General features: G+C 44.4%; 1 protein-coding gene across 1 annotated transcript in view; it reads right to left on the reverse strand.

Annotated features, from left to right (window-relative positions):
* Positions 1-14,082, reverse strand: part of Rrn3 (RRN3 homolog, RNA polymerase I transcription factor) — a 32,512-nt gene extending 18,430 nt beyond the window's left edge. Inside the window, exons 1-9 of the mRNA XM_045130110.1 lie at positions 13,962-14,082; positions 11,080-11,185; positions 9,454-9,510; positions 8,181-8,270; positions 7,952-8,081; positions 6,059-6,118; positions 5,794-5,857; positions 4,253-4,322; positions 3,216-3,314 (exon numbers count right to left, since the gene is read on the reverse strand). Of these exons, the coding sequence (XP_044986045.1) occupies positions 3,216-3,314; positions 4,253-4,322; positions 5,794-5,857; positions 6,059-6,118; positions 7,952-8,081; positions 8,181-8,270; positions 9,454-9,510; positions 11,080-11,185; positions 13,962-14,041 (756 nt within the window). The 5' untranslated portion in view covers positions 14,042-14,082. The remainder of the gene's footprint in view (positions 1-3,215; positions 3,315-4,252; positions 4,323-5,793; positions 5,858-6,058; positions 6,119-7,951; positions 8,082-8,180; positions 8,271-9,453; positions 9,511-11,079; positions 11,186-13,961) is intronic.
* Positions 14,083-19,285: the final 5,203 nt, after the last annotated feature.

Raw genomic sequence — 19,285 nt, forward strand, 5'->3', positions numbered from 1 at the left:
ATTCATCTACTATACATACATGCATACTTTAAAGAGCTCCCAACTCATCTTGTAAGACATTACAACACTTTTTTTTTTTTTTTTTTTTTGCTTTTTCGAGGTAGGGTTTCACATTAGCCCAGGCTGACCTGGAATTCACTCTGTATTCTCAGGGTGGCCTCAACTCATGGCGATCCACCTACCTCTGCCTCCCGAGTGCTGGGATTAAAGGCATGTGCCACCACACCCGGCCACAACACAATTTTCAAACAAACTATCACATGAAGAATTTTCATACTGTAACTTAGGCCCTTTTCTCTACATACTTAAATTAGCATGAGTGTGATACAACAAACCAGCCTAAGGACATTCAACACATGCTCCATCTCGTCCTGGAAGACACACTCACATACAGGCTCCATAAGATGCCTGTCATTTATCACCTGAACAGAAAAGGATGACTTGCAAGTCAAATATGGACAACTCAACATTTATCTGATATCTTGTAACATGTCACTCAAGTCATGCTTTTATTTTTATGTATTTTTTTCGAGATAGGATCTCACTCCAGCCCAGACTGACCTAGAACTCACTCTGATTCCAGTTTGGACTCGAAAACATAGCGATCCTTGTACCTCTGGTTCCTGAGTGCTGGTGAAAAAAGGTGTATGCCACCACCCCAGGCTAACCATGTCTTTTCTTTTCTTTTTATTTACTTATTTATTGGAGACAGAGAAAGAGGCAGATATATATAGAGAATGGGTGCACCAGGGCCTCCAAATACTGCAAAAAAAAAAAAAAAAAAAAAACCTCCAGATACATGTGCCACCTTGTGCATCTGGCTTATATGGGTCCTGGAGATTTGAACCTACGTCCTTTAGCTTTTGCAGGCCAAGCGCCTTAATAGCTAAGTCATCTCTCCAGCCCTAGTAATGCTTTTTATACACATTTATATACACGGTTTTTATATATGTACATACACACTTTTTTGTTTGTTTTTTGAGGCAGGGTTTCACAGTAGCCCAGGCTGACCTGGAATTCACTATATAGTCTCAAGGTGGCCTCTGCCTCCAGAGTGTTGGGATTATAGGTGTGGGCTTCCACACCCAGCTTATATACACTTTAAAATGCTCCTTCATAATATAAGAGAATACAAGGATGATGCCAGAGGTGTAACCCCAACTTCCAGATCGCCAAAGAGTCCCTCCTTCCCTCTATCTCCCTTCTCCCCTGTAAGTTTATGTCAGCCTGTCTTGTCAAGGATAGTAATCCCAGCACTCAGGAGATCAAGAAGGGAAGATCTCAAACTCAAGGCCAACCTAGATTGCATAATGAAATCCTTTCCAAAAAAAAAAAAAAAAGCCGGGGGTGCCAGCTTGCTCCTATAAATCTAGCACGTGGCAGGCTGATACAAGGTTCTTAAGTAAAAGGTCAGGCTGAGATATATAATGAGACTATCTCAAAACACCAAAACAAAAATAAAAAGACTTTTGTCTACCAAGAGATCTCAGTCCACAACCCTGCTCCCCAATTCTGAGCCATGTCGACAATTCCTCATGCCAGCCCCCAGAGCTCTCACAAGCCCACTCACTAACCACCAGCTCAACCACAGCCTCTTCTCTGACAAACCTTTCCAGAAGGTACCAAAGACCAAAAGAGCCAAGAACTTGTGCTTTTCTTATCCTTGGAAAGCTGACCACCTTCTTCTTCCACGTCCTCTCCGCATCCTTACCTTAGTTCTGACCATCTGCTCTCCCCTATCCTAACTACCCCACTCGACAGGCCTCTTCTCAGTCCCACCGCTATGGCTGATTGCTATTCTCCAGTGAATCCCCACAGCTGAACCTGTCCAAACTGGAACCTAGATCTTCCAACTTACTCCTCTTAACATTTCCTTGGGCTGCCATTCTCTCACAGGCACCTGTCGACCTCCTCCCCACACTGCCAACTTGGTCTCAGGGCCAGCTACCATTTCCTTCATAGTGTGGTCACAATCCAACATTCACTTTCACACCCTAATCTCTAATGCCACCACATTCCAGCACTCACTTTAATACACCTCCCATCTCTAAACAATGCAAAGCTTTCACTTACGCATCACCATTTTTACTCATTAAAAAAAAAAAAGCAGGGGGCTGGAGAGATAGCTTAGCAGTTAAGGCACATGCCTATGAAACTAAGGACCCAGGTTCAATTCTCCAGGTCCCATGTAAGCCAGATGCACATGATGGCACATGCATCTGCAGTTCATTTGTAGTGGCTAAAGACCCTGGTGTGCCCATTCTCTCTTTCTGTCTCTTATAAATAAATAATGAAAAATAAAATCTTAATATGGACAGATGGCTTAGCAGTTAAGGTGCTTGCCTGCAAAGTCAAAGGACCTAGGTTCAATTCCCCAGAACCCATATAAGTCAGATGCTCAATGTGGTATATGCATATGGAGCTTGTTTGCAATGGCTGGAGGTCCTGGTATGCCAATTCTCTCCCTCTCTTTAATAAAGTTTAAAAAAAGAATTCAGGGCTGAAGAGATGGCTTACTGGTGAAGGTGCATGCAGGCAAAGCCAAAGGACCCAGGTTCAATTTCCAGAACCCACCCAGATGCACACGATGGCACCCACATCTGGAGTTTGTGTGCAGTGGCTATAGGCCCTGGTGTGCTCAATCTTTATCTGCCCCTTCCTTTCTCTCAAATAAATTAAAAAAAAAAAAAATCAAGAGCTGGACATGGTGGCACATGCCTTTAATCCCAGAACTCGGGAGGCAGAGGTAAGAGGACTGCCATGAGTTCAAGGCCACCCTGAGACTACACAGTGTATTTCAAGTTAGCCTGGTCTAGAGCAAGACCCCACCTCAAAAAAAAATTATGCAAAATAAAAAATAAACATCTATCAAACATAGAAAATAGCATGCAGAATCTAATTTCCCCAGTCCTTCCCTGGAATGCCTTCCCAATGGCCCAACCACACACAGTTGATGAGGCTGCTGTAGCTCACGGGGCATATGCTTCCTTCAAACGTTCCCCAGCTGTCCTTGCACACTTACACGACATCGCACATGCCTTACTCTCCAACTGTGAGACAGAAATCTCCTAATTCCCAGCACGTGGATGGAGCCGAAGAATCACAAGTGAAGCCCAGGATGCTAATCTACATCCTTTTCCATGGTTTCTGTTGTTTCACATATATAACATATTCAATACATTGAAAAAACCAAAACCAGATTATTCAATACTTACATCTAACTTGAGTAGCTTTTCAATAACAAGCTCCAGAATTTCACGCCTCAAGGTTGGAAAATATACACTTATCCTTAGTAAGTTATGAACGTAACATTCCTAAATCAAGTAAAACATCAATTAACCTTTAGTTTAAATATAAAAAAAGAAAAAAAGTACTATCTACCAGCATAAAATATATCTACATCTATATATACATATAGATATCTTTAATCCTAGAACTTGAGATAGGAAGGCCACTATGAGTTTGAGGCCATACCACCCTGAATGCACCCATCTCATCTGATTCTCCAGGACCCAATTAGGCAAATGCAAAAGGGGGTACGTGCTTCTAGAGTTTGTTTACAGTGGCTACAGGGCCTGGTGCACCCATTCTCTCTCTCTCCCCTTCTCTGCCTATCTCAAAAAAAAAAAAATATTTAAAATAGATAAAAGGAATATGAGGGAAAAAAATACTATCTACAAAGTATCTCATACTGTATTTCAGGTTGGCTTGGCACTTACTATGCAGCCCAGGCTGGCCTAGAACTCACAGCAATCCACCTGCTGATGTCTCTCAGAGTCCAGAGATTACAGGTATGGGTGACCACTCACAACTAATCTCTTAGAGGTCTTAAATTTAAAATCTATAAAGAAGTTTTTGTTTTTCTGATTTTTCAAGACAAGGTCTCACTCTAACACAGGCTGACCTAGAATCCATAAAGTAATCTCAGGCTAGCCTCACACTCATGGCAATTCTCCTACCTCTGCCTCCTGAATGCTGGGATTAAAGGCATGGACCACCATGGCCAGTTTAGAAATAATTTTCAAGAAAAAGTATTATCATTTTAAGATAAATCACAAGCCAAGCGTGGTGATACATGCCTTTAATCCCAGCACTCGGGAGGCAGAGGTAGGAGAATCACTGTGAGTTCAAGGCCACTCTAAGACTACATAGTGAGTTCCAGGTCAGCCTGAGCTAGAGCAAGACCCTACCTTGAAAAACAAAAATAAAAATAAAATAAATCACAATTTTTTTCCAAGAAAGATTTCCTTACCAATGTTCTCTCTGATTTTCTAACAAATGGAAATTTTTCCACCAGTATTGGCATAAGAAACCATGGTGTCCTGTTAAAAGAAAAAGTTCAATCAATCCACATTAACTGAACTCTAGGAACATGACATTCCCATTGTAAGATCAGATGAAGACGGATATAGAAGGCAAAAAAACAAAGTCTCAGAATTGGGTGTGGTGAGGCACACCTTTAATCCCAGCACACGAGAGACAGAGGTAAGGCCACCCTTAGACTACATATTGAATTCCAAGACAGCCTGGGCTACAACAAGACTCTACCTCAAAAAATCAAAAAGAAAACAGGACGTCTCACAAGCAAATGTACCTTGAGAGGAAATCAAAACCACTGGGTGAAAATATGCTCTGTTAACTTGGTTATCACTAGCCAATTAAAAGAGCTTTTCCTCTACAAAAAAGGAACAGATCTTCAGTTTAACTTTAAAACAGCCCCTAAGTGCTTGTCACACAAGGTTAAGGACCTGAGTTCTAATCCCTAGAACCCACATAAAGCCAGACAAGGCAGCATGTGTCTGTGAACTAGCACGCCTTCAATGTGATAGGAGGCAAAGACAGAAGAATCCTAGTCACAGACCAACTAACCTTGTGTCCACAGTGGTGAAGAGTAAGAGACCCTGCCTCAAACAAGACAGAACGGGAGGGCCAACAACTGAGGTTGCCCACTGATGTCACATGTGCTATGGCATATGTGCAATTATGCATGCATGTGCAAACACACACAGATTAAACAAAATAAAGAGACATGACCAACACAATTCAAAAACAAGGTAACTTTGGGGTGGGGGGTGAAGAGATCGATCAGTAGGTAAGGCAGTTGCCAGTAAAGCCAAAGGACCCAGGTTCAATTCCCCAGTACCCACATAAAACCAGATGGACAAGGTGGCACTTGCATACGGAATTCCTCTGCAGTGGCTTGAGGCCCTGATGTGCCCATTCTCTCTCATTCATAAATAAATAAATAAATATATGTATGTATGTATGTAAGTAATTTTTTATAATTTTCTATTCAGTACTAATCTCTTTCCCTCTCCCCACTGCTCTTCTTGCTGGAAATCAAGTCCAAATCCTTGCACGTAAGTGACAGGAAAGCACTCCACCACTGATCTATCTCCAACATGTGAAATTTTTCTTAAGAATTAAGCATCACGATTTCAAGTAATAAGAACTGGGGAGCTGGCTTGGCATTTATGCAATCATGAGAGCCTGAAACCACCTGCGTTCAATTTCCAAGAATGCATGTAAGCAATTGGGCTTGTACCTGCACACCAGTAACCCCAGCCCCATGACAAGTAGAGACCAGAAAATCCCTGAGGTTCAATGGTCAGCCAGTCCGTCTGAACAAAAATAAGAGATTCCATCTCAGGGAAACACATGGAAGAGGAAGACACCAGCATTCTCCTCTGGCTTTCATACATACAGGCCAAGAGTATCTGAACACACATGTGATTATATCACAGCACACAGCAAAAAAAGTTACAATAAGAAAAAGAAAGAAAATATACTCACGATGGGACGTATCTTGCTATTATTTGCAAGGCTCTGTGACATGTGTCAAAATTTGCAGGAAGATCTATAAGGAGAAAAAACAGTATGAACACAAAAATTTAAAACTGAGAAGCTGGGCGTGGTGGCACACACATTTAATCCCAGCGTTTGGGAGGCAGAGGTAGGAGGATCGCCATGAGTTTGAGCTCACCCTGAGATTACCTAGTCCCACCACGCCCAACTCAGCACACATTTCTAAGACAAGGAGTATCCTTTGTATACTTACTCTCATCTTCGTCATCAGAATCTGAAACATCTACGTCACCTTCTTTAATGATCACTCGGGCTTTTGAGGTAAAAAGAAAATACATTATGTTATTATTTTGCTATGGACCTAGATAAAGAAAAGAAAATCAGACACCATTTTTCCATAGTCCAAATTGAATACAATGATTAAATTTACAATCTGAAAAAGTATGAAGCAACTTGATAGTTTTTTTTTAATGTTAATTCATTTATTAGAGAGCGAGAGAGAAAGAGGCAGACAGAAACAGAGTATGGGTGTGCCAGGACCTCCTGCCACTGTAAAGGGAACTCTAGGTGTATGTGTCACTTCATGCATCTGGCTTTATGTGGACACTGTGGAATCAAATCCAGACCATCAGGCTTTTCAAGCCTTAAACTGCTGAGCCGTCTCTTTAGCCCCAACTTGATAGTTCTTGGAACAGTTACAAATTCTTAGATGAGTTCAAAGACTGCCAAAGGCTCATTTAAGCAAATTACATTCCATTAAAATCAGAACTGTAGGGCTGGAACAATGGCTCAACAGTTAAAATGACCCTTGCTTGCCCATGTAAACCAGACACAAAAAGGGACCCAAGTGTTTGATGTGTTCCAAAAACTTGCAATGGCAGGAGGTTATAGTGTATCCACATACATGTGCAAATAAGCAATTTTTTTCCCCTAAAACCATTATTTGAGACAGAGGGCCAGAGAAAGAAAGAGGCAGAAAAAGAATGAGCACACCAGGGCCTTCAGCCACTGCAAACTAACTCCAGACATATGCGCTACCTTATTTATCGGGCTTACATGGGTCCTGGAGATTCAATCCATAGTCCTTTAGCTTTGCAGACAAGTGCCTTACCTCTAAGCCATCCCTCTAGCCCCCAGGAATGTTTTAGCATCATCTATAAATCAATCTAGATACCTCCACAGGGACCAGATGCCAGCCAAAATGCCAACAAGTATTTCCATAGTTACAAAACCATCAATTTGCAAGGGGAAGTTATCATGAGATGAAATTTTCAAAAAGCCATATTCAGACTGGGGATGCAGCTTGGCTGAGTACTTGCCTAGTATGCACAAATTCCTGGGTTCAATTCCCAGCACCACGAACACCAGGCATCCTGACACACACCTACAATCCCAGCACTTGGTAGGTGAAGGCAGGAGAATCAGGAGCTCAAGGCATCCTTGGCTATACATTGCAAGGCTAACCTAGGCTGTATCAGAACCAGTCTCCAAAAAAATAAATAAATAGGGCTGGAGAGATGGGTTAGCAATTAAGGCATTTGCCTATAAAGCCAAAGGACCCAGGTGCGATTCCCCAGGGCCCACATAAGCGAGGTGCACAAGGTGGTGCATGCATCCAGAGTTCATTTGCAATGACTGAAGGCTCTGGCCCACCCATTCATTCGCCTCCCCTTTAATAAATGAACAAAATAAAATTTAAAGACATATAAATAGCCATCGACACGCATACACTTCCTGCCCCTTGCCTATGCTAGCCTGTGTCATCTCAGGACTCTGCTAACAAGGTAAACCATCACCCAAAGTGTTCCCCAGATCTTGAACCAAAACTGTAAGAGAAAAGAAACTCTATTCTTCCTAACAAGGAAGAAGGAAGGAAAAGGAGAGAAGAGGAACAAAATGAGCAGGAAACCAGGAGTGGCTGTGCACACCTGTAATCCTGGCACTTGGGAGGCACAGAGGCAGAGGCAGAACTGCTGTGAGTTCAAGGCCACCCTGAAACCAGAGTAAATTCCAGGTCAGCCTGGGCTAACACGAGACCTTACCTCAAAAAAAGAGAGGGAGGGGGAGATGAGGGGAGAAGGGAAGGAAAAGCAGGGGAGGGGGAAAAAACAAAGCTAGTTTTTACAAGCAAAGGACCACCACTTACGAGGTACAAAATGAGAAGTGATCATGCTGAGACATGGTCTAAGGAAGACAGTCTGTGCCGACACAAGATTACCAAGAAATCCCAAATACTCCTCCACTACCATCTGGCTTCTACTCAGCCAAGGCATTTTCTAGAGATGGGAGAGGAAGACAATGAGAACATTAACAGGCATATACTATTTCAAAGTACTGACTAACCTACTAGCCAATGAAATAAACAGTGTACTTACCAAGATGATGCTGATAAGCTGCTCAAAGTCTTTTGTTAAGTACATAATACAAGAGCGAAACTCTAGCAGCCAGTTTACAATCTGGTCATCCTGGAGTGTTTTAAAATAAGGAAAATTATTTTAATATCACAAATCCTCTAAGATAAAAGGAAAAAAAATGTATTTATTCTACATTAAAATCCTTTAAAAGGCATAGTAGCACATGCCTTCAATCCCAGCACTTGGGAGGCAGAGATAGGAGGATCACTGTGAGTTTGAGGCCACCCTGAGACTACATAATTAATTCCAGGTCAGCCTAGACCAGAGTGAGACCCTGCCTGGAGGAAAAAAAAAAAAAAAAAAATGCTACCAGCATGTAGAAGTTACCAGGGAAAAACACATCATTGGTAACCTTTGTCATGATTATGAGAGCAGAGATAAGAACAGTTGACTTATGAATAAATGCTCCCAAAAGAAATGAGGAAGAACAGGCTGCCAATAAGGACAAAATAAGAGCTAATAGTGATGAAGTCCTAGCTCTAGGTCAGAGGCTGCTCTTAGTGTGTCTTGAGTATTACCTGGAAAAACCTCCATGTTTACTAAAAAAAAGTTACATTACTTTTGCAAGTGGGTGGGGTATGCATGCTTGTGTGCTATACGTGTCACGGTGGACAGAGGTCAATGGCCAGTGCCTTCCTCAATCACTTTCCACCCTACGTATGCATAGTATGTATGGTGTGGTGTATATGCAGTATACGCTTATGTGAAAGAATATCAGACACCCTCCCCTCATTTATGTTCTTTCCTTGAGGCACAGTCTTTCACTGAACCTGGAGCTACTGCTTCTGTTCAGACCAGCAAGCCCCAATGATTCTCCAGACTTACAGGACTGGGGCAACAGACATGCATGGCCATGCCCATCTGTTTATGTGGGTGCTGCCCAGCTCTAAACCCAAGAAAAGGTCTCTCAGTGAACCTAGAGCTCACCAATACAACTAGACTGGGTGAATAGCAAGTCCTAAGGGATCTCAGCTTCACTCCCCAAAGCTGGGATTCCTCACAGAGCCACCTTGCCAGCCCCTGCCTTGTTCTTTTTCAAAGCTCCATGTTGAAACAACAGCAAAACGTTTTCCTAGTCTTGCAGCATCCCTGTCACCCAACTACGAGATGACACCTAATTCTGACATCCAAAACGTGGCCAGAAGGGTAAACCGTCGTGGTCAAGACCACTGAGATGGCAAGCTCTGGCCAAAGCTGCAAAGAGCGCTAACTTTGTTACAGATGATACCAGTACCTTTATGTCTGGATCCGACAGCTGATTCTTTAACAGCTCAAAATCCTTTGTTTCACCCTTAACAAAAAAAAAAAAAAGGAAAATTAAATTATGCCTGCGATGGTTTCTTGCTAAATATCAACAGCAGGACTCTTAACTAGGCCTCAACATGTAGCCAGGCATGGTGGCACAAACCTTCAATCCCAGCACTTGAGAGGCAGAGGTAAGAGGATCACTGTGAGTTCAAGGACACCCTGAGAATACATAGTAAATTCCAGGTCAGCCTGAGCTAGAGTGAGACCCTACATCAAAAAAAAAAAAAGAAAAAGAAAAAGAAGAAGAAGAAAAAGAAACGTGTGTGTGTGTGTGTGTGTGTGTGTGTATAGTCATTTATATTTCTTTCTAATAATGAGATCTGACAAAATCACCTGTGAGCCAAAATGAACAAACACATATTAAATTTTTTATATTAGTACTTGCTAAGGTTTTCAAAACACACTAATATAGCATTTGAATCAAAACCTACCAATTTTTTTTTTTTTCATTTTTATTTTTTTGGTTTTTTGAGGTAGGGTTTCACTCTAGCCCAGGCTGACCTGGAATTCACTAAGGAGTCTCAGGGTGGCCTCGAACTCACAGTGATCCTCCTACCTCTGCCTCCCAAGTGCTGGGATTAAAGGCGTGCGCCACCACACCCGGCTTCAAATATTTTGACAAACTCATTTTGACAAATTTTTAATTAATTTTAATATCTGATTTCAATATTAGTATCTAAAGCCAGGCATGGTAGAGCATGCCTTTAATACCAGCACTTGGGAGGCAAAAGTAGGAGGATCACTATGAGTTCAAGGCCACCCTGAGACTACAGAGTGAATTCCAGGTCAGCCTGGGCTAGAGTGAGACCCTACCCTGAAAAAAAAAAAAAAAAAACAGGGGTGTAGGGGGCTGGAGAGATAGTGTATCAGTTAGGCACTTGCCTGTGAAGGCTAAGGACCCCAGTTCAAGGCTCAGTTTCCCAAGACCCATGTTAGCCAGATGCACAAGAGGGCACAGCATCTGGAGTTCGTTTGCAATGGCTGGAGGACCTGGTGTGCCCATTCTCTATCTGCCTCTTTGTTGCTCTCAAACAAATAAATAAATAAAATTTTAATAGTAGCTAAAATACTTTGTGAATACTGATCCTTGAGGGATTTCTGTTTCGCTTTGGTGGGAGGGCAGCACTCAGCATGGACCCAGGGTCTTGCCTATCTTATGCACATACTCTAGTGCTCCTAAACCTTATGTTGGTCTTCAATGTAACAATTATTTTATTCTCATTGGCAAATATTAAACCTCAGTTAGGTGTGGTGGTATATACCTATCATCCCAGCACTCAGGGGACTGAGGTAAGAGAACTGGCATTGGCCAGCCCAGGGAACTAATAGAATAAGACCCTGACTCAAAAAAAAAAAAAAAAAAGAAAGGAAAGAAAAAAGTTAGATGTGGTAGTGCACACCTATAATCCCAGCATTAGGGAGAGAGGCAGTGGTAATGGATAGCTCTGAGTTCAAGGCCAGCCTGAGACTACAGAGTGAATTCTAGGTCAACATGAGCTAAAGCGAGATGCTACTTCAAAAAATTTTTTTAGCCTCATACATTACCTCTTACCTTTTTGTATTTCAGCAAGACTTCTGTCACAGTTCCACCAAACCGAACAGTTTTTCTTGGAGGGGAATTGAAGAAATCATTCTCTAATGCCAGCACATCTGAAATCCTGTAGAACAAAGATTACCAAGCTACTACATTTATGACAAGTAATAGTAAACATTTAAGCTTCATAAATGGTCGTCCACCTCCAATCTTATCCCCTAACAATGCATTCTTCACTGAATAAAGATTGTCTTCGCAATGCAGAAGGGGTAAGGATCCTTTGTTTAAATAAAGCAAACCCTGTATAACAAAATACTTGGCTTAGGTCTTTTTTTTTTTTTTGGTTTTTCGAGGTAGGGTTTCACTCTAGCCCGTGCTGACCTGGAATTCACTCTGTAGTCTCATGCTGGCCTTGAACTCACAGAGATCCTCCTACCTCTGCCTCCCGAGTGCTGGGATTAAAGGCATGTGCCACCATGCCCAGTGAGTTTTTTGTGGGGTGTTTTTGTTTTGTTTTGTTTTTTGAGGTAGGCTCTAAAACAAGTAGCTAGACTTGAAATCAGAGAGGCAGGGAGAGGCCAGATTACAATAAAATCTTGGGGGCTGGAAAGATGGCTTAGTGGTGGAAGCTCAGGGACTCAGGTTCAATTCCCTAGTACCCATATAAGCCAGATACACAAGGAGGCATGGATATGGAGTTTGTTGGCAGTGGTTAGAGGCCCTGGCACACCCGTATTCATATTCTCTCTCTCTGACTCTTTTCTCTCAAATAAAATAAGATCTTGTACGATTAATGTACCAGTTTGGATTCCACCCCATTTTAGGTGGGTCATTAGGTCATTAGGGCTTCTCCACCCTCTTTTAGTTTCTTGCAATATATCCAAGGCTGGTCTGGAACTTGATCCTACTGTCTCTGGCTCCTGAGTGCTGGTTTTACAGCTGTGTGCCACTATACCCAGCAAGAGTCTGAGTTTTAAACTTATATCTCTGTGAGTAGGAAGAAAACTCAGTAGCAGAGGCTAGTAAGCTAGAAAGGAGATATAAAGGGAACAGAAAGGAAGGGAGAGGGGGACTTACTAGGATGGTATTGTGTATATGTAAATAGAAGAATAGATTAATCAGGGTGAAAAGGCCTAAGAGAGGTCAGGGGAAGAAAATGACTAAAGGAAAGATGGAGGGAGGCTAATTAAAATCTAAGAGGCTATAAATAAATTATATGAAAACCTACTTTTTTGGACAATGGAATACACAGGAGCCATAGATTGTTAGTAGAAAATTTTCAGTGCCAGAGATGGGATACCTTCCAGTGAGTTGTTGGCCAGGGAGGTCCTTGATGCCCCCAAAACATTATAGGCCATTACTGAGAGCCTTGGTTTCCCACCAGGAATAGATGGTAAGACCCCATTGCTAAAGACTCCACATACTTGGGTTGCAAGATCACTGAGAAATCCTGCTAGAACGGAGCTGAAAACCTCCTCCATGTAGACCAACTGACATAAAGCTGGAAAAAGCCACACTGCATGCAGCTCAATGGGAGAGAGAAAAATCACCAGTGAAGATATTCCACTATGGACACTGCAAGCCTTATATTTGGCCAAACAGTCCAAATGAGCCAACCAGTGCAATAGCGGCAGGCCTGTCATGGTGGAAACCAATTGCCCTCTCATTTGACTGGAACCCACTCCATGGGAGGGAATACATGCCTGATACTGAAAACTTAAAACAGGGGTAGTCATGAGCCCTAGGAGTGTAACATCTGCTCCTGTCTGGCTCAATGTATATACTATGCTCACCAAACTGCCCAGTAAGCTCTTCTCTTAATGTTCATACCCTTATATTAATGCTACTCTCACTTTTTTGTTAGAGAACTTTCTCTTTGCAGATGGCAATGACCTTGGGATGACTCAGAAGGCATCACGGTGCTGAGAAGTGACAGAGGAGTGCTCAGCACTGCAATATCTCTATCACACCTTCCAAGGCTCAGGGTCCATTGCGGAAGAGGTGGTGGAAAGAATGTAAGAGTCAAAGGAAGGGTAGGACTCCTTACCACTGCTCCTCCAGACACAAAATGGCCTGGATATCCATGACCTCACAGTGCCTGACACTACTTACACAAGACCATCATAAGAAAAGGAAAAGGTGATGACATCAAAATGAGAAAGAGACTGATTGAGAGGGGGAGGGAACATGATGGAGAGTGAAGTTTCAAAGGGGAAAGTGTGGGAGGGAGGTAATTACCATGGGATATTGTTTATAATCATGGAAGTTGTCAATAAAAATAAAAAAGAGAGTGATTGAGAGGGAGAGGGGAAGTGATGGAGAGTGGAGTTTCAAAGGGGAAAGTGAGGCGAGGGAGGGAATTACCATGGGATATTGTTTACTATCATGGAAGTTCTTAATTATAAAAAAATTTTAAAGGACTTACATAATAAGAAAATATGGCAATATACTGACAATTAAGCCTTTTAAGTGCTTTCTAGGGGCCAGGGATGGTAAAGCTAGGCAAGCTAAAGACTGAATAATAAGAGCCTAGTAAGTCTACTGCTTGTGTCGAAACAGATTTCAAAGAAAACTTTATTAGGACTCCATTGTCATCAACGACAGCATTCGCCTGGAAATGCCCCAGAGAAAGCCTTCAAAACGTAGACCAAGAAGTGGGAGGAAAAGACGAAAGTGGCAAGACAGGCCTCGGGTACCCGGAGGGCGTCCCGACGGGAGAAGTGAGGACTAGCACCAGTGACAAGAGTCGTTTACCCACAACTTTCGCCTCTCTCTCGCGGGGGGAACCCTCCACGGCGGCTCTGCTCCCCTCGCCCCCCGCCCATCAGCCTTCTCAGCACATCCCGGCTGCTCGCGGATCTGGTCCCAGACTCGCAAGGCGGAAGCGGCCCGAATCTTACCCGGTCCTCGACGCGCCCAGCGTGCCGACCGCAGAGGCTGCATCGCCGGACAACCGCGTGTGAAGCAGCGGGGCCGCCATCGGGGCGAGCAGCGCGACGACAGCGCCTCGCGCCGGAAACCTCGGTCCTCTCAGCCCCGCCCCGTCCCGGAAGCCGCGCGGTCAGGGGCGGCCCTTGGCCAATCAGGGCCCACCGTGGGGAGAGCGAGACGCTCTGGCGGCTAGAGCGCCGCTGAGCCCGGCTCCGCCCCGCCCTGCGTGCGACCTCGCTATCTCCTGGAGGACCTTCTCCGCCCTGCTCTCAGCTTGCCGAGGTCTCCTCCTGGCTGGATGGAGGTGGGCACCGCTCACGTTACCAAGACAGGGCTGGGACACCGGAGAGGCGCTCAGCAAGGCTCGTTCTCAATACTTTCTGGAGCCAAAAATTCTTCAGGGCTGGGGAGATGGCTCAGCGGTTAATGGGCTGCTTCAAAGCCTAAAGGCACAGTACCCACTTTAAAGTTTTTATTTATTTGACAGAGAAAGAGGTAGATCGAGAGAGAGAGAGAGAATGGGCGCACCAGTGCCTCCAGCCACTGCAAACCCCATACACATGTGCTGCATGGTGCGTCTGGCTTACGTGGATTCTAGAAAATCGAACCTGAGTCCCTTGGGCTTCGCAGGCAAGCGACTTAACTGCTAAGGCATCTCTCCAGCCCTCAGATGAAAAATTTTAATTATTAAACTAGGCGTGGTGGCACACTCCTTTAATCCCAGCACTCCGGAGGCAAAGACGGGAGGATCGCTGTGAGACTGAGGCCCGCCTGGGACTGCAGAGTGTATGTCAGGTCACCTTTGGCTAGAGTGAGAGTTTACCTCGGAAAAAAAAATAGTAGTAATAATAACTTTTGGGCTGGAGAGATAGCTCAGCGGTTAAAGACACTTGTTTGCAAAGCCTTTGGGCCCAGGTTGATTCCCCAGTACCCACATAAAGCCAGATGCGCAATGTGGTGCTTGCATCTGGAGTTCATTTGCAGTGGCAAGAGGCCCTAGTGTGCTCTCTAGCTCCTCGCTCTTCCCGCTTCTCCCTCCCTCCCTCACTCCCTCCCTCCCTCTCTCTCTCTCTCTTTGCAAATGATTCTTCAGAAGCATGGTGGTACATACCTGTAACCCCAGCACTTAGGAGAGGATACAAGAGGATCAGATCAGAAATTCATGGCCAGCCTCCACTAATAGTAAGTGTGTGGTCAGCCTGGACTACATGAGACACTCTCTACACATGGTTAAAAATAAAAAATAAATGAGGGCTGGAAAGATGGCTTAGCGGTTAAGCGCTTGCCTGTGAAGCCTAACGACCCCGGTTAGAGGCTCGATTCCCCAGGACCCACGTTAGCCATATGCACAAGGGGGCGCACGTGTCTGGAGTTCATTTGCAGTGGCTGGAAGCCCTGGCACGCCCATTCTCTGTCTCTCTCTATCTGTCTCTTTCTCTCCAGCTGTCACTCTCAAATAAATAAATAAAAATTTAAAAAATAAAAAATAACCCAGGTGTGGTGGTGCACGCCTTTAATCCTAGCACTCAGGTGGCAGAGGTAGGTGGATCGCGGTGAGTTCGTGGCCACCCTGAGACTCCATGGTGAATTCCAGGTCAGCTTTGACTACAGTGAGACCCTAACCTCAAAAAAAATAATAAAAAATAAAAATAAAAAATAAATGAATTCTAATTAATTCATGTCCTGTTGGAGAACAGATTCTTTGACCTTGACTGACTCAGGAAACTGGTCTCTACATTCATTGTTCATCCTTTTTTTTTTCTGAGTTAGTTAGTTTATTAAAATAATTGACTTAGTCATCTGCAGTGGTGACTTCAACCTCCTGGCTCAGTGCTGATAGGTGTTTTCCTTGGAGTCATTCTCAGCGTCTTGGTGGGCCTGCGAGCTGGTCCTTTTACTCTGAGGTTCTTACCTTCTCCAGGGACTTCATGTTGCCGCTGGCGAGGGTGATCTGGATTCTGTGAATGGCCATATTGGTTTCCACGGGTGTCTTCCCAGTATCTTCTAAGGCCATGACCACTGTGGCTTCCTGACTGACTTGTTCCTCCGAGAGCAGGCAGCGGTGTCAATAGCTGGAGAGATGGAAGCTCTGCTGCGCCAACAGCTACTCTCAGAAAGTCACTGTCCGTCCTTTTAGATCCCCAGATAGTTACTTTCTCAGAAACAATTCAGGGCTGTGGTGAAAAATCAGAGGAGACAGTTTCCAAGAGTTGTTCCCAACATACTTTTTGTTTTCTTCAATTCTTTTTTTAATGTTAAGGATGGAATCCAGGAATTCCTGTGTGTTAGGCCTGTACACTGCCACGGAGCCCCAAACATTATTTATTTCTCAATTTTTTAAAATTTATTTTAGAAAGTAAAAGAGAGAGAATGGGCACACCAGGCCCTCTAGCCACTGCAAACAAACTCCAGACACATGCACCACCTTGGGCATCTGGCTTTATGTGGGTACTGCAGAATGGAACTCGGGTTCCATAGGCGTTGCAGGCAAGCAACTTAACTGCTGAGCCATCTCTCCAGCCCTCACAAACATACATTTATAAAAGAAGGTCAGGCCAAAAAAGCAGTCAAGGGTTTTTCAGGCAAAGGCAACAGCAGAGTCCAGCACTTGGAGACTGGGCAGGAGGAGGGGGCTGCACTCTGAACCCAGTAAGAAAGGAATATGACACCTTTGGAAACTAAAACTATTTAGACTTAGTCAAATGGCCTAAAATAGGTTACTGTTTAGTACTTAGCCCTATATGAGACATCTATATCATCTCCTCCAAGGCTCAAAGAACATCTTGGAAAGGACTTAGAGAGGGTTTAAGAACTGAAGAATAAGCCAGGTATGGTGGCACACACCTTTAATCCCAGCACTGAGGAGGCAAAGGTAAGAGGATAGCCAAGAGTTCGAGGCCACCCTGGAATTACATAGTGAATTCCAGATCAGCCTGAGCTACAGTGAGACCCTACCTTGAAGGAAAAAAAAAAAAAAAAGAAGTCAACATTCTGGTAGGAAGGAGGGTGTCTCATGAGGCCCCACGCTTCCCTGAGGAACTGATGGGAGTTAATCATTGCCGGGGCAGGGGAAGTCTCTCTTCTCAGCAGTATATCCACTTGTAAGTGGTGGGAAGAAGTGCCAAGGAAATAAGAGAAGGTGCTGGGCGTGGTGGCACACACACTTAATCCCAGCACTTGAGAGGCAGAGGTAGGAGAATCACCGTGAGCTCAAGGTTACCCTGAGACTACATAGTAAATTCCAGGTCAGCCTGGGCTAGAATGAAACCCTACCTCAAAAAAGAGAGAGAGAAAGGTAATGAGGGGTCTATATGATCAAAATACAGTATGTCTGCCAGGCGTGGTGGCGCACGCCTTTAATCCCAGCACTTGGGAGGCAGCGGTGGGAGGATCGCTGTGAGTTCAAGGCCACCCTGAGACTACATAGTGAATTCCAGGTCAGCCTGGACCAGAGTGAGTCCCTACTTCGAAAAAAACAAAAACAGGGCTGGAGAGATGGCTTAGCGGTTAAGTGCTTGCCTGTGAAGCCTAAGGACCCCAGTTCAAGGCTCAATTCCCCAGGACCCACGTTAGCCAGATACACAAGGGGGCGCATGTGTCTGGAGTTCGTTTGCAGTGGCTGGAAGCCCTGGCACACCCACACACACTCCCTCTCTCTCTCTCTCTCTCTCTCTCTCTCTCTCTCTCTCTCTCTCTGCCTCTTTCTCTGTCTGTTGCTCTCAAATAAATAAAAATAAACAACAACAACAAAAAAAAGATAGCTGTCTTAGGACTGGGGACAAGAGTCAGCAGTTAAAGGCACTTGCAAAACCTAGCTTTTAATTCCCAAGCCACCCACATAAAGCCAGATACAAAAATGGCATAAGGAAAGCCAGGCGTGGTGGCGCATGCCTTTAATCCCAGCACTCGGGAGGTAGAGATAGGAGGATTGCCATGAGTTTGAGGCCACCCTGAGACTACACAGTGAATTCCAGGTCAGCCTGGGCCAGAGTGAGACCCTACCTCGAAAAACCAGAAAAAAAAAAAAAGCCAAAAAGAAAAACGGCATAAGGAGCCAGGCATGGTAGCTCATGCCTTTAATCCCAGCACTTGGGAGGCAGAGGATCACCATGCGACTACATAGCGAATTCCAGGTTAGCCTGGGCCAGAGTGAGGTCCTACCTTGAAAAACAAAAAAGCAAAAACAAACAAAAAGGCATAAGGCCAAGCATGGTGCCGTACATCGTTAATCTCAACACTCACTTAGGAGGCAGGGATAGGAGGTGGATCACTGTGAGGTCAGCCTGGGCTAGAGTGATACTCTATCTGGAAAAAATCCAAAAAAAAGTCAGGCATGATGGTGCACACCTTTAATCCCAGCACTAGGGAAGCAGAGGTAGGAGGATCGCTATGAATTCAAGGCTACCTTGAGATTACACAGTGAGTTCCAGGTCAACCTGGGATAGAGTAAGACCCTCCCTCAAAAAAAGAAAAAAGAATTTTTTTTTAAGCCAGGCATGGTGTTGCGTACCTTTAATCTCAGCACTCAGGAGGGAGAGATGGGAGGATAACTGTGAGTTCGAAACCAGACTGGGACCACAAGAATGAGTTTCACGTCAACCTGGGTTAGAGTGAGATTTTACACTGAGGGCTGGACAGATGGCTTAGCGGTTAAGGAGCTTGCCTGTGAATATTAAGGATCCAGGTTTGATTCCCTAGTACCTATATAAGCCAGATGCCCACTATAGGCCCAAGCCACCACGCCTGGTTCCTTTATCCAGTGTTGCCTTCCCCAGAGTGCCATCTTCATATGTCCTCAAAGGAACTGAAGGTCCTCTCCTCAGCAACAAACACCAACAAGCGTCGTGAGGTGTCCAGCAGAGCTGCAACCCCCTTGCTTGCTCAGTGCAGCTCTTGGGATCGTGCTGAACTTCCTCATTCCACAATAAAGCTTTGCTTTACTTCAGATACCCAAGAGACTCATTAAACTTCTTTTATAAAAGAGCAGTCTTCCCCAGAGACAAATTACACAACCATCCCTGGAGTGGGGCTTTTGGGTAACACAGCTTCTTGGCTCACATGTAACAGAAGCCAACGCCAACAGTGTAGGCAGTGAAGCATTGTTCCAAGGATACAGGTAGATTGTGAGACGCTGGAAAAGAACTTTTCACTGGCTGCTTGATTGTCTACTGCCCTCTTGTAATCCAACCAATCTGGCTAGAAAGTCAGGTGTGGTGGTGCAGGCCAGTAGTCCCGCTGTGGCAGAAGGACCACCTGAGCTCAGAGTTGGAGCCCACCCATAAGTCAGTCCCTG

The sequence above is a fragment of the Jaculus jaculus genome, chromosome 11 (genome assembly GCF_020740685.1).
Source record: "Jaculus jaculus isolate mJacJac1 chromosome 11, mJacJac1.mat.Y.cur, whole genome shotgun sequence".
Classification (NCBI taxonomy): Eukaryota; Metazoa; Chordata; class Mammalia; order Rodentia; family Dipodidae; genus Jaculus; species Jaculus jaculus.